Genomic DNA, 26,727 nt, shown 5'->3' with positions numbered 1-26,727 from the left:
AACAAAATGAAGTAGAAAAAAATATAGGTTATATGAGGGAAACAATATATTTGGAGTGGATGGTGGGAGTCAAACTTGTATACATGAGCATGCAGACAAATCCTGGCTAGGCTTCTACTCCCACCTCATTCTAGTCTAGCTTCTCTTAGAATTCTTCTCCTCTTCCTCTGAACCACACATTCTCTAAAAGCTTCAAGTTTGTTTTTATCCTCACAGACATAGCAGCATCAATGACTAGCAGATGATTCGTGTAACTTTGACTATTTGTATATTTTTGACATAGGTATATTCATTCCTAAAAAGTTTTGCATATTTAATGCATGTTTTTCTATTTTTAGTATAAAATTAGGACAAAAAAAACCATAAAATTATCTGTATAAATGCAGCAAATAACTGGGTTTCTGTTTTCTTATCTTTAGAAAGAAATGATATAACACCTATAGTGACCATCATTGTTGAAGCATAAATGAGATAACATAAATAAAGCTTTTTCTAAAATTTAAAGTGCTATGTAGTTACCAGTCATTCTTGTGTTTGTGAACCTCCAATATAATGGAGGTCCTAAACAGATGCCTGATTTACTTTTAGTCAAGGAACAGAAACCCAAGGGGAATGAGAACTTTTCTACTCCCATTCCTTATCCATTTTCAGACTGACCCTGAGCTTAACAGAGTATTTTCTTCATGACAGACCCAATGTAGCATATCAGGTCTGGTGTTATAATTAACATCAGGAAGAATTTCAAATGCCAATTCACAGTTACTTTGTGACACTAGACAAGCCTCTTAACCTCTCTGAGTTGGTCTTATTCATTTTCATTGACTTTTTCATCTCTAGTTCCAACAACAAAAAAAGAAATGTACAATCACTCATAACAAATACACAAACATTCCTACCAATTCCTAATAGTATATGTCTTACTGCATGTCAAATTTATATAGGTATGAATAACAAAATTAAAATGCATTTTAAAATTCATATTGGTCTATTTTCTCAGTCAACAAACTAAAAGCAAAAATGTTATCATAGGACTTCATGAAACTTATATGTTAAAAACTTTCTCATATTTGAAAATTATGTGATCCATTGAGTTAGTCCAAGCTCCCTTTAATGTTATAATCCAGAATCCTAGAAAGTTTAAATGATTTGTTCCAAATCATGTGTCTAGATGTCAAATTCTTGTGGACTTAAAGGCTCTCAAATATACATTCAAGGATTTTGAAATAATTATTATCATAAAACCATATTTTAGTGATTTTTTTTTGTGGAATCTATAGCGGGAGGGAGTCCTACTTATCAGTTCTAGTACTAACACCCAATTTTGAATAATTCAGCTCTTATTACCTTTTGGGAAAGAAAAGTTTGACTTCACAGACTTGATGTTTCTTGTTTGTTTTTAATATTACGATATTTATTAAAGCTCCAACTCTTCCAATCAATCAATAGCCATAATAATTAGATAATTGGTGGAACAATATAGGATAGGAGGATCAAAAAAGCCTTCATGAAGCAATCTACCTTACAAAGGGTCAATAGTAAAATCTCAAACTTTTTTGTTTGATGAGAAGAAAGATGTTGGAATTGCTGCTCGTTGAGATTAACATCCATGCAGCTGACTCAAATCATCTCCTACTTTAGGTGTACGGCTAGATATTAGCTATGCCAGAGGAGATTCTTACAGAGATAAGAGTAGAATCAGAAGGTCTGATAGTTCCATCCATCTCAGGGATCTTGTGGTCTTCCCAGTTTCCCTCTGGGTTTTTTTTTTTTTTTAGAAAATTAGTCTTTGGTTTCACAGAAACATGCTAATATAATTTAAATATTTATAAAGTGGTTTTGAAAATGACATATAATTCAAACAAGGATCAAAATATATCTAGTTTCTGGGGTACAATGCTCTTTTTTGCTCTCCATTGTTGAATTGCTCAAGTAATACTTCATAATAAAGGAAACTACTTTTATAGGCTTGGACTCAAGTTTTACAGTATGCAAAAATGTATAGCACTGGTTGATACTACTTAGTTATGTGATAAATATTACTCTTGTACTTATGATCAGGAATGAGATTAATTTGAAAAGCCACATCTTATACTAACAATTTTTATAGTATTCATTTTTCCTGGAATAAGTCATATACTTTTTTGAAGGCATTTTAAAATTCTGAACTTAGATAGTATAAAAGAACATTTCTGTAACACAGAAGAATACAGAGTATTGTTCATGAAATCATACATTTCTGTTTCATACCACCTGTTCTTTTTTTAAATATAATAAAGACTGCATACTTTAAAAAAAAAAAAAAACCCTTACCTTCTCTCTTAGAATCAATACTGTATTTTGGTTCCAAGGCAGAAGTGTGGTAAGGGCTAGGCAATAGGGATTAAGTGACTTGCCCAGGGTCACATAGTAGGAAGTGCCTAAGGTCACATTTGAACCCAGGACCTCCTGTCTTTAGACCTGGTGCTCCATCCACTGAACCACTTAACTGGCCCCTGTATGTTAGGTTCAAAACTCTCCTACTTGTCTGTGCTTCCTTCTGAACTTCTTTTTTCTTTAGTGTATTTTTTTTTAAATGTTACACAATGGCCATCTATTTTTAGCTACTAATACTAACCTTCCCTCTCCACCCCTGACCCCAAGAGAAAGAAAGAAAATTAACAATTCATAATAAGTAAATATAATCAAGTAAAACTGAATCTAAACAGGGATTATGTCCTTCTGTGTTTCTTAATGTACTTTGTGCCTATCATTTATGTCAGAAGGTTAGGTGGCATGGTTCATTATCTGTCCTCTGGAAATATGGTTGGAACAGACGCATTAATTAGTCTTACAGTGGTGCTATGTTCTGTTCCTATAAATTGTTTTCTTGGTTCTGCTCACTTCATTCTTTGTTAATTTTTTTAAAAGTATTTATTTATTAAACCCTTACTTTCCATCTTAGAATCAATACTGGGTATTGGTTCCAAGGCAGAAGAGTGGAAAGGGCTAGGCAATGGAGGTTAAGTGATTTACCCAGGATCACACAGCTGGGAAGTGTCTGAGGTCAGATTTGCACCTAGGACATCCAGTCTCTCAGGCCTGGCTTTCAATCCACTGAGCTACCCAGCTGCCCCCTTCCCCCCCCTTCTTTGTCAATTTCTGCTACTCAGTATTTCTTGAAATTGACTTTTTTCTTGCAAAAATATCCCATTATATTCATACATATCACAGCTTGTTCCCCAGATTTGCAGCCATTTTCCAAATTGCCAGAAAGGGGATTTGAGGCACCTCCTTAGATTCGTTCCCCCCTCTCTCTCTGTCTCTCTGTCTCTCTCTTCTCTCTCTGTCTCTGTCTCTCTCTCCTTCTCCCTCTCTCCCCTCTCCCCCTCTCCCTACCCCCATTACTGCCTCCAAACTTAAGACTGATTCCATTATGAGGGACACACAGCCTATCACTTGAAAGCACTACTTGGTAAAACCTAAGCTCCAGTTGCATGGGCCTTTCAGGGAACCTTGTGTCAGATCACCCTCTGTACCAACCTGAAGTATCAGAATAGAACCTGAGGGAGCTAATATATAATTTTCCACAGTTTGCATTAATTTCCTTTACTTTATGTGACCCTGGGGCAAGTCACAGCCCTGTAAGCCTTGGTTTCCTCTTCTGTAAAATGAGCTGGAGAAGGAAATGGCAAATTGCTCTGGTATCTTTGCTAAGAATACCCTCAACAGACTCACAAGAGTTAGACAACTTTTTCTTTTCACACCCTTTTCCAGAACAATGTGACATGGAGCAAAGATGATTTAGATTTACAATGAGTCTAGAGTCAAATCCTTGAACTATTTAAGCAAATCACTTTATGGTTTTCCGGTCTGTATAATTACTGGGTTGAACTTGATGATCTCCTAGTTCTGACATTTTACAGCAACTACTTAGAAATTTGCAGAATTGATTTGTGTGAATTTCCCTTGGACCTGTGAACTTTCCCAATGTAAGTTATAAAGAGAAATGAAATAAGGATAAAAAAAGAAATTATTTTAAAACAAGAGCCCAGGTAAATTTTAAACTGGATAATCATTTGACTAATGATAAGTTGCTTATATTCTTTGGACCATTTGTACTTTTTGGCTTTAAAAAAACCATGAGAGATGCATAGTGAAAAGAGAATCAGCAATGGCATCAGGAAGACCTGGATTCAAGTCTTGCCTCTAATTGTCTATAGGATAATGGCCAAAGAGAAAGAGAAGGGAAGGGAATAAGCATTTATCTAGTATCTACTCTGCCGAATGCTTCACAAATTTTATTTAACTCTTAAAACAATTCTTCAATTTCGGTACTGTTATTATCCCCTTTTTACAGTTGAGGAAATTGAAGCAAATAAAGGTTAAGTGAATTACCCAGGGTTATACAACTATTAAGTGTCTAGGGCTAAATTTGAAAGCAGTCCTTCCTGACTCCAGTTTCAGTGCTCTATCTAGTACACTATGCCATTTTTTGCCAAATCACTTAACCTCTTATTACACCTAAGTAATTCTTATTTCATAAGTGATAGTAGTTCAACTGCATTGTATAGCCAGTTTTTACACTGTGGGTTCCCTACATAAGATGTACTCATAGATCCTGACCAAGAAAGAAAAAAATACACCCATTCAAACATCAACAGATGCCATTTTGCTGCCACATAAACTTCTGGCTTGGAAACAAGCTTGTTCAATTTTTTGGTGTTAGAAGTTGCCTAGTCTGTTTGATTTGTCTTGTTTTATTTTTTCAAGTAAATACTGAAATACTGTACCACTTCAAAGAACTTGATTTTGCAAAATTGGATTCATTCATTCAACAACCATTAAGTGGCTACTGAGTACCAAGCATTATAATGATGCTAGATACTGGGGAGGAAAAAATAAAAATAAAAACAGTCTCTGCCTTCAGACTTTATTTCAGAATGCAAGTTGACTTTTGAGTAGGGGCAGTATGGGGGGGGTTGTAATGCTATTTAATTTGTGGACTAGGCATTCTTGTGAAGGTTTTAGTAAATGCTATTTACTTTATAGAACAGGTATTACTAGGAAGTATCCTTTCAAATACCTAATAAAGTTTTAGAAACATATCAAGGGATGGTTATATTCTGCCTATTCAGGTTTGTCAAGAGGATGGGAGAAAAATAAGTGACCCATAACTTTGACCTATGCTTGTCTTCTTTAATACATTTATAAACAGAAACTATCCTACCCTTTATCAGCAGAAATATGTAATTAAGCTGACAACAAAATTCCAATCATTTCTGCAAGATTTTTCTACATATCAGGAATATTTTTTTTAAATAATTTTATCATATTAATGATTATTTTTCTTTCCCTGTTTCTTTGTACTTGCCCCTAAATAGCCTTTTTTTTTTTAAAGTATCTGTCTATCTAATTTGAGAGGCAGCATAATATCTTGAATATAGAGTTGGCCTTCAGAGTCAATTAGACATGGACTCAAGGAATGTATCTGATCCACTGGGTCTGTCATCTTGGGCAAATCACTTAACCTCTTAGTGCCCCAGGCAAATCTAAGACTATTGGAAAGCAAATGCTGATTGATTTTAGTATAGAGGAGTTTTCTCTCTGGGAGCTGCTGATAATAATGAAACAACAGGTTTGTCTGGTTACATATCTATATGGATATGCATATATGTGTGTATATATTATGCTTTATAAACATTCTTACTCCTGGCAACATCCCTGTGAAGAAATGCAAGTGTAATTATCCATCTTTTAAAGATAAGGAAGCTGGCATTTAAAGTAGTGAAGTTATTGCCAAGTACATCCGTTGTGACAAAGCTAGGACTTTAGTCCAGATCTTCTGATTCCTACCTCCCAAATCCAATTCTTTGGATTTAATGTTATTAAAACTAAATACTCTACTACATTCTGTCATAAACTAGTGGTGGTCAGAAGGTTGCCCACCAGATACTGAATTTTTTTCCAGATACACCAACTCAGGGAGAAAATAAAATGCAATTTGGAGAATATACATTTTTTTTTCCCGGTTGGAAAAGTTTATTTTCATAATTTGTCATTGGAAATGTTCATTTTCATAATTTAAAAATATATTAAGCAGTTATATAACCTGGGCAAGTCATTTAAGTTTGATTGCCTAGCCCTTCACTCTTTTGTCTTAGAATCAATAGTAAGACAGTAAGGGTGTTGTTTTTTATTAATTTAATATGTACATAGCTGTATATATTTTGGGTGAAGCAAGTTGCAAGATATTCTTTCACTATAAAGAAATTTCAGGCTTATGATATATGAATTTTTGCTTAAAATGCCAAGTAAAAGTAAAAACTATTTTTCTTTTGCAGTTCCTTTTGAAGCCAACAAACCTTGTTGAAGTTGGTGTTAAAAGCTGAACTGCATAAGTGTCTTAAATTTTTTTAATGTTCCTTGTTCTTTATTTTAAAAGTTCCTTTCTACCATAGAAATGATCTACCCAGTTCTTTAGGAAGCAAGTTGATTTATTCTTATTTTACAGCTGTGAAAATGAACAGATAGTCTCCATTTGTTTCACATTGGTAAAATGGTACTATTAATATGACAAAGCACATTTAGGAACTGGAATAATATTCTGTTTAAAATTAGCCTGGCTAGTATTTACAATTTTTGTCTGAACAAACAGAAAAATCTCACTCAAATTTATGGAAAAAATGTTTCTTATTTTTTCATGGTATGAGGTTTGATGTTTGTGTAGGCCTTGGTGCACCACCCATCCCAATTAAAAAATTAGTATAGTGATGTAACTAGTAGACAAGGAATTTTTTTTTCAGCTGCTATGTACATGCACACTTTCCTTTTTTAATTTTTATTTTTATTTCATTTATTTCCATTTTTTTATTCTACTAAGATTCTAGTTTTGGGACCCATCTTTAAAGGTTTGTTGTAAGTAAATTTATAAAACTAAATGTCATGTTCTATATTGGGATCCAATTATTCAGTTGTTTCAACCCTAACCAACTCTTGATGACCACCCCATTTGAGATTATTTTTTGGTAAAAGTGTGAAGTAGTTTGCCATTTTTCTCTAGCTCATTTTACAAATGGGGAAACTGAGGCAAACAGGGTTAAGTGATTTGCACAGGACCACTCACCTAGTAAGTGTATGAGTCTGGGTTAAAACTCAGGTGTCCCTCATATAGTAATAATCATAATAATAAGATTGATCAGTAATCAATAAGTGGTTATATGCTAAATTTAGTTCTTTGGGATCATAGATTTAGAATTGGAAATGGCCTCAAAATTCATTTACTGATTCCATCCCCCTCATTTTGTAGACAAGGGAACCAAGTCCCAATAAGACTGATTTTCTAAGGTCACACAGTTAATAAATAGCAGGAACTAGCTCCAAATGCATCATTTTTTCCAGTTTCATCTTTCTCTTTTGAAACTTTGAAATATTTCTAGCTATTTTTTAGTTCTGATAAATATATTTGCTTATGTCAAACAGTATCTTTTTACTAATATGCTTCTCTTTACATAGGTTACTCACTATAAGCAATATCCACCCAACACAAGCAAAGTTTATTCCTACTTTGAATGCCGTGAAAAGAAGACTGAAAACTCCAAAGTAAGGAAGGTCAAATATGAGGAAACAGTATTTTACGGGTTGCAGTACATTCTTAATAAGTACTTAAAAGGTATTATTATTTTCCCAGTATGTTTTTAAGCTACTACTTTAACATACTCTTTCATAATTCTTTCTCCAATCTTGCTGAATTCCAAAAATCAAAATCATTTTCTGAACAACCTAATTTTTGATGTTTACCAAATTTATTTAAATTTGTCCAGGTGATTTTTTTCAGAATGAGAAAATGTTTTCCTAAAGTAGTTAACTTTACAATCCAAGCAGGTAATTTAGTCATTCTTTGCCTATCACTGGACTTCATTATTAAAATAAGTTATTTACTGGAGTCCCTAGGTGTATATTTTTTTCAAGGGATCCATGGACTTGAATGGGAAAAAATTTACATCTTTTGTTTTCACTAATCTGTAACTGAAAGTGTAATGCTATATGTTTTGTTTTATACATTTAAAAACTTTCTTCTGAGATGGAGTCCATAGGCTTCCCCATACTGCCAAAGGGGGAGTATATAACACAAAAAATGTCAAGATCCCCAGCTTAACTATACATACTTCATGTTAAGAAGTTTTCAGTACAACTACTATTATAATGTCAATAGAATGGGGGTGGGGTGGGGCTTATACCTGAAATTTTGGAATTCAAAATTCAGTTATAATTTGGAGAAAAAAATTATGAGTCATATGTTAATATTTTTCTGATATGTAAATAAACCATTAACTCATGTCAAGGAGTTTGTTTTTCACTTAGAAAAAATTAATTATAAATACTGAATATAATTTATAAGTATTTTAATATTCTGTATCTTAAAATTATCTTTTTGTACTTCATTAATGGATGGTTTTCTTTCTCATAATATTGAAATAATATAAATAGGTTGATTATTTTACATTTCAACCTTCAATATTTGTGCAAACATTAACTGCCCTCTCTTCCCCTCATTTCCTTTTGGCCCTTCCCATTATCATTTTTTATTCCACACTCCCACATACCCACTCTCTCTATACTTCTCATCCTGTCCTTTGTCTCAGAGTGTTTTAAGTATTCCTCAAAGGGACTAACATTTTTGCCAAGATGTTCACACATCTCAGAAAAATCTCAGTCTTTATAGTCCTTCAATGTGGAAATATCTTCTGAGTTGAATACAGATTCTGATACTAAATTCTATGCAAATAATAGTCTCTTTCCCTAGAATTGTCATTTAAAACCAGATAATTCATATAGAACATCCTGACTGAAAACTTAACTCTAATATGTTGAGGTTTCCATAAGCAATGTCTGACCCCCTCTCCCTGAACCCAGGTCTACTCAATGAGTCAACTGCTGTCTTGTGTACTGGAGATTTCCAAGTCCTGAGAGGGCATTTGATTAAATCTTCAACTTAAACGCGTCTTTAAAATAGAGATATATTTAAATTTTATATTATTTGGGTAAATTAGTATTTGTGAAAGTCACTGGATTGCCAGTCCTGGAGACTGAAATCCTTTATTTTAACCCCAGGGCAGGTACAACACAGATAGCAGTGCAACCTTTCCCCACACCGCCCTGCCAATGTACCTCACCACTGTTTGGGAGAGACCACAGTCAATCCTTGGCTTCTCTGCTAAGTGTCAACCAAGGTTGCCAGGTGGTGTTATGGCTTTGTTGTGGACATCTGTCCACCAAGAACAGGACTGAATCCAACAACTCACTTCATATAGACCACCAAACATCATCAGATGGTAATGCCTTTCAGTCTCCTGTGACATGGGTTATTAGAGAATTGGTGACCTAAATAGTTAATCTGTTGCCGGTTCCTGAATTATTTCAATTCTCTCTCCACTCTTCTCAAATAAAATGGGAGGTTGAGGGTGGAGAGGTTCACCTGGGAATATGTATTAAATTGCATATCAGCTCTATTAAATTTAGTTTTTATAAAAAATGAGCAATTTTAGTTTTTGTAAAAAGCATGATATAAACGTTAAAAAGAATGTATTATATATGTACATATATGTATAATATCCCCTATTAAAATAAAGATTTATCTTTGTTCAGAGAGCAAGAGACTAAAAGTCAGAGGTTCTAAGTTCCTTTTCCAGCTCTGCCATTGGCTGTGGATAAGTAATTTAAACTCTGAGTTCTTGTTTCTTCTTTCTATAAAATGGGGATAATATTTGAGAGATTAGCCCCAGGACAGACACATTTTAGGTAAAAATAGCTCTTGAAACCCTTTTAGCAATATAAACAGGAATTGTTTATTATTTTTAGGCAAAGTAGTGACCAAAGAAAAAATCCAGGAAGCCAAAGAGGTCTACAGAGAGCATTTTCAAGATGATGTCTTTAATGAAAAGGGATGGAGTTATATTCTTGAGGTAAAAATTGTTTTGATTTTTTTTTTAATTCAAAGACTCACAAAAGGACTTAGGATGAAAAGATAATTCTTGGATTCATAGTTATTTTGTGTCTTGAATATAAGAGCTATGAAAAACTGTTGTGGGTAAACATAATATTAAAATAATTCAGTGAATCTTCTATCATCATGGTGTATAAGCATAAGTATTTCCTCTATTAGAAAAGACTGCCTTTTCATCCTGTGTGATTTTTGTCCACTTTCTCCCATAGAGCTTTCACAGTCCTATCCATCATACTAAAGGCTACTCTTTAGGACTTTTCATGTTTAGTTAGGTAGCGGTGCAACACTTAAGCTGTTATCCTTCATTCTTGTTATATAACTAACTGACTTTTTTTAAATCCCATTTTCCTGAATGATATACCTAAGGCCAGTTCTTATACATAGATTGTCATTGTAATATTCTGCGACCTATATTATGCACATCTTTCTATTACCTTGGAGTTACCTGCAGCTTTCATATAGCAGGTCAGTTTTCCTTGGGATAGACTGAGCAATTGGGTGAAGTTTTTTGTTGTATTTTATTTTCCCTAGAGTGGTTAGTAATGTGAGTTTTTATTGCATTAATGAATCTGTTACTAAAACACCTAAGCATTAGAAAATGGAACATTTAATCTATATTGCACTTAACATTCAAAGTGATTTTTTTTTCCAGAAAACTAAATCATGAGAATTTTATTTGCTCTATTGTTTCCTTTTATTAATTAATTTTTAATTTTAATAGCAAATTTCCACATGAATTTTCTGAAGTTATATAATCCAATTTGTCACCCTCCTTTCTTCCCTCCCCTTTCCTGGAACTGGGAAGCAATTCAGTCTGGGTTATACATATATCATGCAAAATATGTTTCCATATTGTTCATTTTGTAAGTGAATAATCTTGTAAATCAAACCCTTTAAACTTATACCCAAATAAACAAGTGATAAATCATATGCTCCCATCTAAATTTATACCCCAACAGTTCTTCCTCTGGAGGTGGATAGCATTCTTTTTCATAAGTCTCTTAGAATTGTCCTGGATCATTGTATTGCTATTAGTAACAAAGTCCATTACATTTGATTGTTCCACAATTATTGTGTACAATGTTTTCTTGGTTCTGCTTACTTCACTCTCTTTATTTGCTATATTGATGATGACGATGTGTGTGTGTTTATATGAAATGTGTATCATCTCCAACATATCTCATACATAGGGATGGCATGTTTTAGTACTTTAATGACCCTGTGATCTCACTGCTATGGGCATTTGCTTCAGTGTTATAAATTTCACATCCACCTGCCTATAGGATTTACTTAATAAACATTTCATAAATGTTTTCATTAAAATCTGTTCATTGCATAGAAATGGTCAATTGCTACATTTCCCCATTTTATATATTTAGTTGCTTCATTAGTTGTAATATATCTCTCATAGCTATCATTTTCCTGTATTCACCATTTTGTTTTGCATAATTCATATAAATATTTCAGACTTGTAAAATTTTTCTTGGCTTATTGACAAGTTTCATTTATCCTCATAAATTTTGATAACCTACATATCTGAATGCATAATGGATATTAAAACCAGAAGCTGGAGGCATGTGGGTAGCTCAGTGGACTGAGAGCCAGGCCTAGAGACAGGAGATCCTGGGTTCAAATCTGACCTCAGACACTTCCCAGCTGTGTGACCCCCATTGCCTAGCCCTTACCACTCTTCTGCCTTGGAACCAATACACAGTTTTGATTCCAAGATGGAAGGTAAGGGTTTAAAAAACAAAAAACAAAAAAACAACCAGAAGCTTATCAAGAGTGAATTTCAGAGAGATGCACTGCAAAGAGTAAAGATAATCAGGTCAAACCAGAGTCCATCTTGCTATCTAATAAAAAATAGCAAGCCTATCAAAACATAACTGGCATACTTTTCAAATTTTTGAACCAACATGATTTTGAGAGAGCCAGCTAACAACTTTGGTATCCAAAAAGAGCAAAGGCTAGAACAGTGGACCAAGCCTAATGAGATGAAATTCAATATACTATTCAAATAGTTTTTTTTAAAGGAATGTGTATGTGTAGTCAGATTTGGAACAGATGCTGTGGCAGTTTGTTTTTTTTTAATCGAAGTGCAAGATGAAGTATTATTGTAATAGAATTGGATGCTGGTGTGTCATTTGTAATAACTGGATACTCTGGTTTGACTAGAGAGATACTAGAGGAAACCTAAGGGCGCCTAGTTATAATGGAGACATATACTAGAGGAATACTTGAGGGTGTCCATGTGAAAGACATTGGGTTTTAGTAGATTGCAGGTTCAATATGAGCCAATGGCAAGGCATGCCAGTCAAAATTAAAATGATGTTAGGCTACTTTAATAAGAATTATATTGTCTAGGATGAACAGTGTAAGGCTCTTAACCCAAGAGTACTCAGTCTTTACATTTGAAGTTTTATTTTTTTGTTTTTTTTTAATTAATCAACCTTCATAGGTGATAGATTGGGAAGGCATGACTAGGCAGCAGACCATCTGAAAAAGATCTGTAAGTTTTAGTGAACTTTAAGATTAATATAAATTACCAGTGTGATAAAAGCCAAATAAGTTAATACCATCTCAAGTTGTATAAAGGAAGGCATGGTGTCTAGGACTGGAAAGAGGATAGTGCTGATCTTTCCTTGCCTTATCAGACCATACTTTTAAGTATTACATTCTGTTTGAAGTGATAATTGCAGGAAAGAGTAGCTGAAGAGTGTCCTGAGGAAGATTATTAGAATGATAATGGAAACTCAAGATCATGCCATATAAGAGCTGGTTAAAGAAACCAGTGATGCTTAGTTTGAAGGAAGAGAATATTTAGGGGAAGAATCTAATAGTTGTATTCAGGTTCTACAGGGCCCAGGAAGAAGACAAAACCAAGAGCAATAAGAGAGAAATAAGTACTTGATGTAAGGAAAAACTTGTTTAGAATTATCCAGAAATAGAATTGGCTATCTTGGGATGTAGTAGGCTCCCCTTTACTAGAGAGAGGTTTTCCAGAAAAGTACACATGACTGTTGAGTTTATTAATAGAAGCATTTTTTGTTGTACTGGATGGCTTCTGAGGTTCCTCCCAGTTCTCTGTGAGTTCATGATAGCATTATTAAAAAGGTTAAAAATGTAAATGCTAATTTCTTCCCAACAAAAGTAGATATTTTCAGATGATATATTTCTACCCTTACAAGAAGACATCTTTTATCTTTTCCTTGTAGTACTACTTACCTATGATCATTTTACACTTACAATTTCTATAGCAAGAAGGTGTATATTTTTAGAAATATGACAGCATAAATTCTTTTATTTAAAAATAAACCGTTTTTAAAATAAATTTGGAACTAGCTGTGTGTTTATTTCTTTAAAGTATTTCCCACAGAATATTGCAAAGTTAATTTCTATACCATAGATTTTGTTATAGTAATTTGAACTGGAGTGTTTCTTTTAATGTGATAAAGTATATCTATTCATATGATAAAAAGCAAACATGATATTGTGAATTTTTTTGTATTTGGTAAAAAGCCTATTCTGGTCATTATAGTGAAGTAAAACTGCTTACTTAGCTAATTGATACTCAGTATATTTTTGAATGAATAAATTAGTTATTCTTTCCTAACAGAAATATGATGGCCATCTTCCCATAGAAGTAAAAGCAGTTCCTGAGGGTTCTGTCATTCCTAGAGGAAATGTTCTCTTCACAGTGGAAAATACAGATCCAGAATGCTACTGGCTTACAAATTGGATTGAGGTGAATTTTTATTTGTGAGTCTCATTGATTTTAATGGGAATGATATCAAGAAAAGAATATAAACTGGGAGATATATTATAATCCCAAATAATTCCATTAATGATTTTCATGATATTGGGCAAGTCATTATCCCAGTTTGTTTTCTTACCTGCAAAATGTATAGGTTGAACTAGATGCTATCTAAATTTGGGAGGTCAGATTATAAGTTTGGATTTCAACTCTGTATAATTAACTTCTTCCTCACATTTACACTTTAAGAATTGTTATTTTTCACATTTTAAAGTTTAATAATTTTAAACCACCCAATGGTTTCATTTAGAGACTTGCCTATAAGAGAAATTACCTTAGAACTGGAGTTCTTAATTTGGGGTCCATGAACTTTTAAAAAATATATTTTTATAATGGATTTTAAGAATTGATTTCCTTTGTAATTCTATGTATTTGGAAATAGTATTCTGAGAAAGTATAAGCTTTACCAGATTGCCAGACATTTCTATGACATAGAAAAGGGATTGAAAAACCTTAATCAATTTAAGGAAATACCACATCTTTAATCTAGTTGAAGTATGGAAGATTTTGCATTTGAAATTTGATTTATATCCCCTTACTCTTCCCCCCCCAAATGACCCTAATGTTTGTTTGTTATCAACTTTTTTATTTATTTTTTTAATATGGTGAAATAGTATGATATTTGGAAAGCTACAGAAAGAAAATGAGGTCCCAGAATCTGTCTTGGAAATAATTTTATTTCAAACCAAATTGATAACTGACTGAAACTCTCAGATACTTAAAGTAGGTTGTTATTTCTAAATTGAATTGTGTGACATTCTATAAGAGGCTGAAGAGGGCAGTTCCTTGTGTAAAATGAGTCACAAATCCTTTTAAAATATTAATCTTCAAAAAAATTAATCTTCATTTTAAGTATAAAAAATAGTTCTCTTTTTGAAGGAATTATAATCAAGTCTTGTGTTTTGAGTGTAAATTTTTTGGTTCAGTTCTGGTCTTTTCATTAGGGAATGCTTGGAAGTCCGTTTTTCTCCTGTAGGATTATACTCAGTTTTATAGGGCAGGTTTTTCTTTGAATATAATTCTACCTCCTTTGGCTTTTAGAATATAATATTCTAAGCCCTCTTCTCTTTTATAGCTGCTAACTCTTATGTGATCTTGATTGTGGCTCCATAATATTTGAATGGTTTCTTTCTGACTGGTTAGTAATATTTTCTCTTAAACTTGGGAGTTCTGAATTTGAGCTATAATATTCCTTTGAGGATTTCTTTCAAGAGGTGACCAGCAGATTCTTTGAATTTCTACTTTGCCTTCTAGTTCTAAGGTATCTAAGCAATTATCTTTTGTATACAAATTCTTGAAACGTGATGTGAGACTTTTTGTTGTTCATAGCTTTCAAGTATTCCAGTAGTTTTTAAATGAATTCTCTTCTTTCTCTTTTCTAGGACAATTGTTTTTCCTAAAAAATATTTCACATTTTCTTCTGTTGGTTTTTTTTTAGTCTTTTTACATTGTTTATTGTTTCTTGATGTCTTATGGAATCATTAGATTCCACCTGCCTATGCTTATTTTGTTTAAGAAGTTATTCTCTTCAGTATTTTTGTACCTCTTTTTCAACTTGTTCACTTTCTTTCTATTATTTTCTTGCATAGTTCTTATTTCTTTTCCCAGTCTTTTTTCTGCCACTCTTAAATTGATTTTTTAAATCTTTTTTTTTTCCTCTAACTCTTCTAAGAATTCTATTTGGCTCATTAATATCTAGTCTGCAATTTTTTTTTTTGACACTTTGTACATATTTCTAAGTCATTGTCCTCTTGGTATCTTGACCTTTCTTTCCTGTCACCAGAGTGGCCTTTTATTGTAAGATTCTTTTTTGTTATTGTTTGTTCATTTTTCCAGTCAATTTATTGACTTTGGGCTTTATGTTAGTTTAGTGTTGGACACTGCTCACTTTTAGAGGGGATTTCTCAGTCTATGCTTTTTCCTTTACATCCTTCTTCTGCTTTCACAGCTAAGGCCTGAGGCCTTTCAGTTTAAGTGGTGTCATCTGGGGAGAAGTGTTTGCTACCCTCCTGGTGTGAGCTCTTTAAATTTCTGATTCAAATAAATGTCTTGGCTTCTGTGTGGTTGAATTTCTATAGACTGCTCCAGGCCTTCATCACTGTTAGCTCCTTGAGAAGTTCTACAGATTGAAAGCAATTGAACTGCTTGACTCCACTTTGATTTAAGTCTCCTCTAGACTTATATGCAGGACTAGAGAATTGGAGTGAGTTCCCCCTTTGATCTTGGGCTCAGATCCAAACAACTATGTTTTGAGAACTTATTCCTTGTTCCTAACACAGATAGAGCCCCTGCTTCCTTAAGACCTCTCCTCTCTACTTTGGATCTGTGGCTCAAGATCAGATAATGGGAGACAGAACTGCCAGATGACATCTATTCCTGCTCCCAGTGCTAATACCCTGGTTGGGTGTTTCCTGGCATCTCTTTCTGACCTACTAATTCTTGCTTTTACAGTCCCCTTGCTGTCCCTGGCACTAGAGTATTCCCCGTTGCTTCTGTGCTATGCTCCTGGCCAGCCCCATCCCCCCATGGTCCACACACCTCTCTGCCTTTCTAAGGTGCCCTGAGCTAGGAAAAATGACCCACTGTGACTTTTTCTTTACTTCCCTGATAGAATTCAGTGTAGCATGTTTTCCATGTTATTGTGGAGAGGCTCCTAAGCATAAATGCTACCTCTCACTCAACCATCTTGGCTCTGCTTCTTCACAAATTGTTATTGGAGATAATCTAGTGCCCCAAATTCCCTCATGATAGGGTATATATTTATTGGGGTTTTTTTGGTCCAGTGAATTATTGCACATTTTAATATTTTGTGTATTTGTGTATAGTAGTGTAGACTATGTATACATTTCTACAATAGCTGTAATGCTTTTACATTTTATGTGCTTTCCATTATTTGTGTAGCTTGTAAGTTATTCATGTTACATTTGGGAGATTCAGAGAATAATGCAATTACAGTAGAACTTAACAGGATATTTAATGTATAGCCTGACTCACTGAATGTCAAGCAGTCATAGATATTTGGTTCTTAGAACATACCAAAATTTTTTTAAATAAAAAATCTTTTGAGAATTTTTTCCTCTTCTATTTTGGTAGCCTCTTCCAAGGTTTAATCACCATTCCAATAAAAAAAAAATCAGTCTTATGTCTAACCAAACTCCATTTAAAAAAAATTTAAATCCATTTGGGTACTTTGTAGATCTACAAAATAATTGTTAAGCATCCTACTTTCCTTCATGCACTTGAAGATGGGAAATTAATTCTTTAGCCTTTTTTCATAGTCTAAATAACCAATAGTTATTAATATTTAATATATCCTTACAAGGTGTATGTTTTATACTTATTTTGATTCAGTTCACCAAGACCATATTCAATTACTGTAAGTATATATTAAATGTCTGCTGTGTGTTAGGCATTGTGCTAAATGTTGGGTATATAAAGACAGAAATGAAACAGTCTCTGCTCTCAAGGAGCTTATTTTCTTTCTTATCCTTTAGTTGCTCATGATATCAGAAAGTAGTGTGTAGCCTAATTTAATGTATTTTATTAGCTTACCAAATTTTAAGCACTTATCTTGGAGTTAAGAGAGCTGTACAAGCTGTTGCAATGAACAAGTAACTCATTTGTTAGAAGTATCACTGTAGTATTCTGTGTAAAATTTAAGCGATAACATATCCATGCTTTCTGGCTGAGAAATAAATTTGGAACTGTTGCCTGCAATTATATCTCTCGTGCTGTATTTTTTCCTATGAGACAGAACAGAAGGATTGGTAGGGCAAATTCCTTAAAAAAGGAACTATAAAATTCATCTTCACTGGCCACTAGCTACCATCCTTACTTATTGTTACAGCTCTAGAACTTATTATTATTCTTTGCTATAAATGCATCAAATCAATACTGCCATTATTCCTATAAAGAGCATGTCACATCAACTCTGCTCCCCTCACAATGGTGTCTTCTTAAAGGAGCTCACCCTCTTATGTATTGTTTCTTCTTGTTTACGTAGAAGCTCTTTGAACAAATCCATCCTCTCCCTTTTTTTTTTAAACCCTTACCTTCCATCTTAGAATCAATACTATGCATTGGCTCCAAGACAAGGTCCAGGCAGTGGAGGTTAAGTGACTTGCCCAGGGTCACACACCTAGAAAGTGCCTGAGGCTAGATGTGAACTCAAGACCTTCCTTCTCTTTAAGTCTGGTTCTCAATTCATTGAGACACCTAGCTACCCACTTCTTGCTTTTTTAAATTTTTCATACTCAGCCTATTTTCTTGAAAGTAACATGCTTACAAACTGTTTTATCATTCATTGATAAAAGAGAATATATAAAAGAGACAGAGCTATTAATAACTACTCTTGTGTATTTGCTTAGTTGTAGCAATGTTACTTTAGATATTATAGTATTGGCTTTTTAATAAGAATAACCTATTAGACTGAAAGAAGTTGAACTTGCAAGTTCATCTTTAATTTTATATATGACATTGGAGCCAAGCAGTTTGTTTGAACTTGTAATAATTGGTAGTTACTCTTAAGTTTTGAATGAAATGCAAACCAGTGTCTTGTTCATTAATTTACTATGTTAAAATCTTAAATTCAAAATAATTGCAAGTCAATTTCTTGTTTTTTTTTTAGTATGTTATCAGTAGGAAAATGACTTGCCACATGATTAATGAAATTGTAAAACTTGCTTATCACATTCCATGAGAGTAGTTAGTTGTTATTTAAAAGAGCATGACATTGTTCTTTAAATCCAGTGAACCAATTTTTTTCGGTTTGAATTTGATGCCTGCCAGTAATCTTATTCCAACATTTTGTATATTTTCTTAGATTGAATTTTCAGGTTCCTTAGAATTATTATTTTGGCAGCATTTGGCTTCATTTTGCTTTAGTTTTAGTGTTTAGTAGTAAATGTTTGTGCCTAGTATAAGGATGATATTAGAAATTGGGTCTTGTTTTATTAGTTTAGAGATAAGAAGTAGAGAAGCTGGCTTGAGAAAGAATTGGAGTTTGAAGCAGGTCTAAGTGTCAATTTCAAATGTTGACAGTGTGTGGGGGAGGTTTTAATGGTTTTTCTGTGGCAGTTGGTCTCTGGGAGTGGCAGTTACTCTGAGGGAATAGCAGTTACATACTCTCAGAGTGCTGGGAAGAGGTGACATCTTTTCTCTCTCTCCTCACTGTCTGAGATAGAAGGAAAGGAGGGAAAAACCTGAAGGAACTCAGTGATTTTCCTTTTTCCAACTTGGGAAACACTAGTGACTGTCTATTGCTGTTACATAAATTGTTTTTATATCTGAGAAGACCAAAGACCTGATCTTTGGTTTGGAATCCGAGTTTGCTAAGGCTCAGAGTCCTAACTTGGTTCTTGCTGAGGCTCAGCTAGCTAGCCTTTGTTCTTTTTATAATTTGGAGACAAAGTTAAGAATTATAAAAAAAATAGTGTTAGTTTATTGTAGAGTAGTGAAAATTTGGGTTAGTTAGATCAGGAAGGATCAGTGTAGCCTGTGGAAACAGGAGAAGCTGTACCTTCTGGAACCAGGGGGTTTTATTTGGGTGGAGTTAGAATCCCTTAGAGTTAGAAATCTTTTTTTATCCTTGTACTTTCAATAAATAGTTTATTTTTATATAACGAGTCTCCTTAGCATCCTTGAGCCTGGCCTTGAAGAGAAGTTCACTTATGAGCTTCACTTCACTGATATAAACTGAAGATACTTTGTAAACACAGCAAGCAAAGTATCTAATCACTTAATAATCAATAATCAATTCAACATCCATTATTTTTATACTAGTAAGGAGGCAACTATTGCTTATAAAATCTCCCAATAAAGGATATTTGTAAAATCTTGAATAAATCAAAACTTTGTCATTGATGAGCTGTTAGTGAAAGATTGTTTATATGAAAAGGGAGTTGTAAGAATGCCTTGTAAGATGTAAGAATGTAATGTAATGTAATGTAAGAATGTAAGAATTCTGTTATCTCTTCAATAAGTTTATAAGAAGAAAGATTCATTTTTTTAAAATTAAAATACATATTTTCAGATTTTATTTTTTTCTTATTTGCCTCTATATCTGGGGTTCTTAACCTTTATTTGTCATGAACCTTTGGCCATCTGGTGAAATCTAATGCTGAGGTTTTTTTAAACACATAAAATAAAATGCTTAGAATTACAAAGAAAACCATTTATATTGAAATAACAGTTATCAAATATTTTGAAGAAACAAGTTTGTGGAAACTAAATTAAGAATGTGCCTGCCCAAGATGATGGAGCTATGTAAGCAATTCTAAGCATGATTTTGTTTTGCTTTGTTTTATAAATACAGACTATCCTTGTTCAGTCCTGGTATCCAATCACAGTAGCTACAAATTCCAGAGAGCAGAAGAAAATTTTAGCAAAGTATTTATTGGAAACATCTGGTAACCTAGATGGCCTGGAGTACAAATTACATGATTTTGGCTACAGAGGAGTCTCTTCTCAAGAGGTATGTAATTACCAGGAATTTTGTGAACACTGAGTCAAGTAATCAGTGTAAATTTGTGAACTGTGGTGGGTTGTTGAAGACATTGGTTCTAATTAATTACATACATGAAGTCCCAATGAAGATATATGGAAAGGTGTATATTTCCCCAAATAGGAGTTTTATTCAGTAGAATAATGTTTCTTGCCCTGTTATTAAGAAGATGTGATTGATTCACTCATTTTGTTGTCACAGTCTTTATTAGTTAGAAATAACATCAGAAGGCTCCTACATATCAAGTCCAAAACATGGATTTCTTTCCCATTTGTACATTAGTTGTGGCATTTCCTCCATTCACTCTAGGCAAGAAACTTATTAGACCTTTTGACACATTTAGGTACATTCTTCTGCTCAGTCTCCCATACAAAGGCTTGGACAAGGACTCAGATGACTATGATCTGGATGGCAACAAATGGGATCATGAGTGTAGACCTTGGAGGTCAACTCTTCCTCTTCCAGGTGACCCTACTGTTTGAGGTCCAGGAGTACTTTTTTAAAGGTTTATACTAGTACTGGTGCCAACACCCCAGATTTAGTGATTCTCAACACTCTATGCTTAGACTATCTTTTAATAAGAGTTAATCTTCTTCCTCCTTCTTCCCAAAGGATTTATTAACTAAAGGTTTTGGCTTGACCCTTGTTATAGAAAATAAAATTTGAAAAGTCATTAAGATTGTTTCACCAGAAATTAAAAATAGTGGATATTGATTGAAACTTCATAAGTAATTTTTTAAACTATCATTTCATAGGTTATTATAGCATGTTTGAAATACGAGTTTACTGACTTTACTGGTTACCAAAAATTGATCTGTGTGTTTGCTTTGTATATATGAATGTATTATGTACATGTATATGTAATATATATTTATGTGTGTTTTCAGACTGCTGGTATAGGAGCATCTGCTCATTTGGTTAACTTCAAGGGAACTGATACGGTAGCAGGAATTGCTTTAATTAAAAAATATTATGGAACAAAAGACCCTGTGCCTGGATATTCTGTTCCAGCTGCAGAACACAGGTAAAAATTCTATTTTTCACTCTGTAATCTCTTTAAATTATTGTCAAAATGAATTAAGTTTTTATTTTCTTTGTTACTCAATAATATTTTACTAGTTTGGGATTTTATGTGATGGCTTGGATTGAATTTTACTTTTGCCCTATTTGGATAGAAATATAGAATTAAAAATACAAAGATTTCAGGGAAGCATTTACCTATTTTAGTAAAAACTCTTTAGAGATATCAGGTATATTGTATACAAATAAATAATGGCAAATTACAAATTAGTCACCTCTCTTAAAAGAAGTCTTTTAAAAGCCTTATTATATAATTCTTTAGTGGTATGTGCATTCTCTCTCTCTCTATATATATATATATATATATATACATACATACACACACACACACATACACACACACATGCTTGCACATAAAATCAAGGTAATGTCTATTCAAAATATCTCTCTTCTCCCTTCAAAATTATTCCTTTTTGTGTTGTAAAACAGTAGTTATCAAGAATAGCAAGAGCTCCTTTTTATGAAGACTTTAGAAAGAACTTTAGAGTAGTAAAGTTATCCTTTTTGATGAAAAGAATTATTAGGTACTCTTTAATTGCTCTTCAGCTTTCAAGTGGAAGGAAGGGGATTATACTAGAATTCCACAAACTCATTTTTTAAAGTATCAATTGAATTATTTGCTTATTTTTTCTTTCCCTCTTCATTTTCCTCTTCACCCATTTTAGTAATGCAATATTGAATCTTCTTATTGAGGAGAGAGCAAAGCATAAATAGTGTATTTAGTGTGATGTTTGGGAAGCTTTGTGAAACTCAAATTTTCCTTGTTTAAAACTCAACTTTCTCTTCACATCAGACAAAATTGAGTAAGGGTGTGGTGTATTTTGAAAACATGTCAGTCTAATGTGGTATACTAACACATACCCAGATGAGAATTATTTGAGTAACAGTACAAAAAGTAGAAGATAGAGCCCATCATACTTGAGGCTACCAAAATCAACTTTCATCTCTGTGAAAATTCTACAAGACATTATTAAAGGAATAGTTTATTACAGATCCACTGATAGTCTATATTGTAGTGTACTATGTAGGTTTGCAAAGACTCATCACCAGATAAATTTTTAAACCAAGATATTTCTGTAAGATTAACCTCCATAATGAATATAAAATTATATATTGCTTGATAGCACATGTAAAACTTATATCATAATACCTGGCATTTTGAGAAAGGGAATGGTGAGACAGAGGGAGAGAACGTGAGTCACAAAATGTCAGAAAATGGTTATTAAAATTGTATCAGCATGTAAACTGGAAAAATATTTTAAAAATAAAACATGAAAGGGGAAAAAAGACCATTTTCTAAAATAGAGATTTTGTATCTAGGAAATAAGGGGGAATGGTATTTTTTAGACCTAGTTATAAAGCAGTAATTTTAAAAAATCTTTTGATACTAGTTGAAAGATACAAAAGCAGAGCACTTGAATAGACTAGATAAAGATAAATCAGAAATAACCAGTGTTTGATAAACCCAACAAAACAAATTACTTGGGGAGAATTTGCTTTCTGTGAAGAACTGCTGAGAAAACTAGAAAGCCGTTTGGCAGAAATTAGGTTTAGACCAACATCTTGTATCATAGAACATGAATAAACTTTAAGTGGATACATGACCTGTATAAATGTGAGGGGACAGGAAAGGAGAAAACAAATGAAAATAACAATGAGTATCTGTTATCTCTCCCAGTGATTATTAGTGGAGAAATTCTTAACCATACACCGGTGAGAGACAATCACAAAAGAGAAAAGGACTTTTGCATGAATAAAATTAATGTAGCTCCCATAAAAAGGGAAAAACTTCACCTTGGGAAACATTTTGTTTCAAATATTCCTTATAAGAGAGAATTCTTCCATGTTATAGTTTATATACTGATCACAGTTTTCTGTTGATACTACCATATCTTTATTAATATTAAACTGCCATAATTAATGATGAAATCAGAGAAGCAGGAAGAATTTACTTGAACTGAAGAAGAATGAAGTAAGCAGAATTAAGAATACCATATGTACAGTAACTACCATATGTACAGTAACTACAACAGTGTAAAAAGGAAAAAGAGCAAAACTGGACACAGTATAAGTCTCATAATAAAATTTGGTTTCTAATATGAGTTAAAAATAAACCTCCCCAAATTAAAGAATCAAAATTTTGAATATGGTTTCCGGCCTTCTATCCATCACTTACAAAATAGTTTTACCAATAACAGTTCTAGTGTACCCATAACAGATTTAGTTTAACTATAACAGCATGCAAACTTAAAAACCTTTGTCAATGCTGCAATATGTAATGGCTACAATAATGCACATAACAGAAAACAGCTGAACATAAATTAGAATGGACATTTTTACAAACAATTAGATATAGTTATTGTATTGATTTTGCTTAATTTGATAAGTGGGTTGCATTTCAATGCTAGAGAGAAAAAATGATACATAGAGATATAAGAAAGTGATGTATAAAGAGAATCATTAAAACATAATTTTTATAAATTGAGATAGTTCTTCATAACTGGAGCTGTTTAGTTGGAGACTGCATGGTGACTTCTAGAAAACATCGTAGAGAAGATTATTGATCACTGTCTGAGTTGAGCTAGGTCCATGATGGCGAACCTATGGCACATGTGACAGAGATGGCATGCATAGACCTCTCTGTGGGCAGGCATGCCAAGGATCTAGGGCACCAGTCCCTGCAGCACAGAGTTGGCCAGAGTTCTTAACTAGAAAGCCAGAGGGAGGCTCAGCTGGGCTACTTCACTCCCCTTCTCCCCAGTAGGAGTTCAGTAAGTGGTCTCTTCAGGACAAGATTGCCCTACTTCATTCAGAATACAATGGCCTCTTAATTACATTTGGCCTGAGTGAGACAAACAATTTATATCTTCACTATCAGAAGCATCCACTGTCTTTACTATTCAAAGTATTTTTTGGAATTTGGGGGTGTGCCTTTTGAGTTTTTATACTTTTAAAATGTTCAAAATTGTGGTCTAGTGATTTAGGAATGAGTTTTATGACTCATAAGGCTAATAGCCTACAGCTCCCTTCCCCAGTTTCTTTCACAAGTATACTTCTGCTGCTTTAATTTGCATATTAGTCCTCTTACTAGCCTGTTCAATTTTCATTCAAAGGGGTTTCTGCCTCTGGGAGAACAGGTGGGCTAGAAGCTCTGGAAAACACAATAGTGGTTTGTCAATCTGCCAGTCAGCCCTGCATCCAGATTAAAACCTGACTTTAACCCTTGACCTTTTGATAAAAAAGTTAATTTGGAGGATACCCACTTGAGAAAGGCTGGAACTTGATGGGGTGAATGTGTCAGGATGATGTCATTTAACATAAGGGTTATATTTTCCTATAAATTAGGGGTCTTCCTATAAGGGAGGGCTTTTTTTTTTTTTGCTTTTTTTCTTAGGTTTGAGGAGATCATATAACTAGAGGGAAGCAGAGTGTTTGCACCCCTTGCTTCTCCCTCTCCTCAAGCCTGACTACATCACCCACCCCACTGCCCAGCAGTCCAATGGGAGTGCTTCCTCCCTCCTCTAGGTAGAATGCAGCCTGTACTCAGTGGGGGAAGGGACACAGAATGTGGGGGTGGGCATGGCACGTGGTCTGGGGAGTGTGGGTGGGGGCGCCAGCACTCCCATCTGAGCTAGGTGATATCTGATTTTCCTTTTCTTGAGATTTAACATTCTTACAATGTAATATGATTAAGAATTTGGGAATTACAATTTTGAGAGATTTTAATAGCATAACTGAGTTTCTGAGTCAGTTATTTGACCTCTGTGTTTTATTTACATTTCCTACTTCATAGAAACATTGAAGACAACCTATGAAAAGGATATGAACTGAGATTCTTTGATTCTAAAATTCCAACTCTTGTAAGGAAAAGAACTATGAATCTAGAACATTATTATTTAAATTTATTCACTTCATTTAAGTGAATTTCATTTATGTGTGCCTATGAAGATTTTAGTAATATAGTTTTATATCAAAATAAATTTATGAAAAGTATCATGAAAATTTGACACTTTAAATTGAGCCTACATATCATAGTTAGAATTAAGGTTTCCTAGTTATAATGTAGTGAATGACAACTTTCATCTAAGTATGTATATATACTAAATATACTTAAACTATAGCTTAGTGATATTACTTTAAAGAGTATATCCATTTCTTTGAATTTGAACCTCCCCTTTGATCAGGGAGTATAATAGCAACTTTCTTCCTAGGTGTGTTACTTTGTATTTCTTTGGTACTACTTTGTGTTGTATAAGTACATGTTATTTCTCCCAATAGAGTGTAAGCTTCTTGAAGCAGGACCCATTTTAATTTTTTGTCTTTGTATTTCCAACATCTTAGCATAATACCCAGCTCTTAATTGGTATAACAATTGTTTAATTGATTTGAATCCAAAAAGGATAGTGTCCCTCTAAAACTTTATTTTGTATTTTATTCAGTTTATGCCTTCTTGAAATAAGATACCTGCTTTCTGAAAATTACCAGCTTATATAGGACCATTTGTTCATTGCCAATTGGGTGTGACCTTACTCTTCTCTCACAGATAGGAGATATTTATGAGAGATTTGTGTAGCTATCTGATAATCTATCTGTCCATGAGCCCCTCCTCCCTCCTGGCACCTAGCATAAATTCAACCAAAAAATAGTTAGACTGATTCAAATCCTTATTTTCATTGTATGAAACTTCAAAGTAAGGTCTCAAGAGTTTTTGTCCATATGAAAGTGGGGGACACATAGTTTTGTTTTTAAGCAGATATAATTTAACAACTAATTATGGGTAACAATGCCTAAGTTATTGTCTAGCTACACATTATGTATATAATTAAAAGAGCTACATTTCATTTCAACATGTTTGCCTCAACTTGCTCCGAAGTACTGGAAAAATGGGATATAATTTTGAAAGTATATAACAGTTCTTCAAGGGTTTGAGATTTGAGTGTTTTTTTCCCATTCTAAACAGAAAAAGGTGGGGAAATTAGCCTGTCCAGAGCTAATACTACTATGTACAATACTATGAGATCCTGTGTGTTATTATTTACATTAAAGATAAAAAATAAAATTTCATAATAGTAATTTGAATTATTAAAGCCAATGATAAAATTATATTTTACTTGAGTTTTTTCTCTAACTTTTCTGTTTTACTTTTTTTTCAATCGAGATTTGTTTTTTCTCCCTCCCATTCCCATTTGAAAAGAAAGAAGCAAAACAAAACAAAAAAACCTTGTAACAAATACAGATAGATAGTAAAACTGTTTCCCACATTGGCCATATCCAAAAATATGTTTTTCTGCATCTTGAGTCCATGACCTCTCTCTCAGAAGGTGGGTAGCATTATTCCTTGGTTCTTTG

The 26,727-nt window shown here is 33.4% G+C and overlaps 1 protein-coding gene across 3 annotated transcripts in view; it reads left to right on the top strand.

Moving 5' to 3' along the window:
• The window catches only part of NAMPT (nicotinamide phosphoribosyltransferase), a 49,888-nt gene that overhangs the window by 5,088 nt on the left and 18,073 nt on the right, over positions 1 to 26,727 (top strand). For all 3 annotated transcript variants that reach the window (XM_056799518.1, XM_056799520.1, XM_056799519.1), the window contains exons 2-6: positions 7,492 to 7,648; positions 9,838 to 9,941; positions 13,599 to 13,727; positions 20,110 to 20,268; positions 21,186 to 21,322. In XM_056799518.1, the coding sequence (XP_056655496.1) occupies positions 7,492 to 7,648; positions 9,838 to 9,941; positions 13,599 to 13,727; positions 20,110 to 20,268; positions 21,186 to 21,322 (686 nt within the window). The remainder of the gene's footprint in view (positions 1 to 7,491; positions 7,649 to 9,837; positions 9,942 to 13,598; positions 13,728 to 20,109; positions 20,269 to 21,185; positions 21,323 to 26,727) is intronic.

The sequence above is a fragment of the Monodelphis domestica genome, chromosome 5, assembly GCF_027887165.1.
Source record: "Monodelphis domestica isolate mMonDom1 chromosome 5, mMonDom1.pri, whole genome shotgun sequence".
Classification (NCBI taxonomy): domain Eukaryota; kingdom Metazoa; phylum Chordata; class Mammalia; order Didelphimorphia; family Didelphidae; genus Monodelphis; species Monodelphis domestica.
This window is presented reverse-complemented; position numbering and strand designations above follow the sequence as displayed.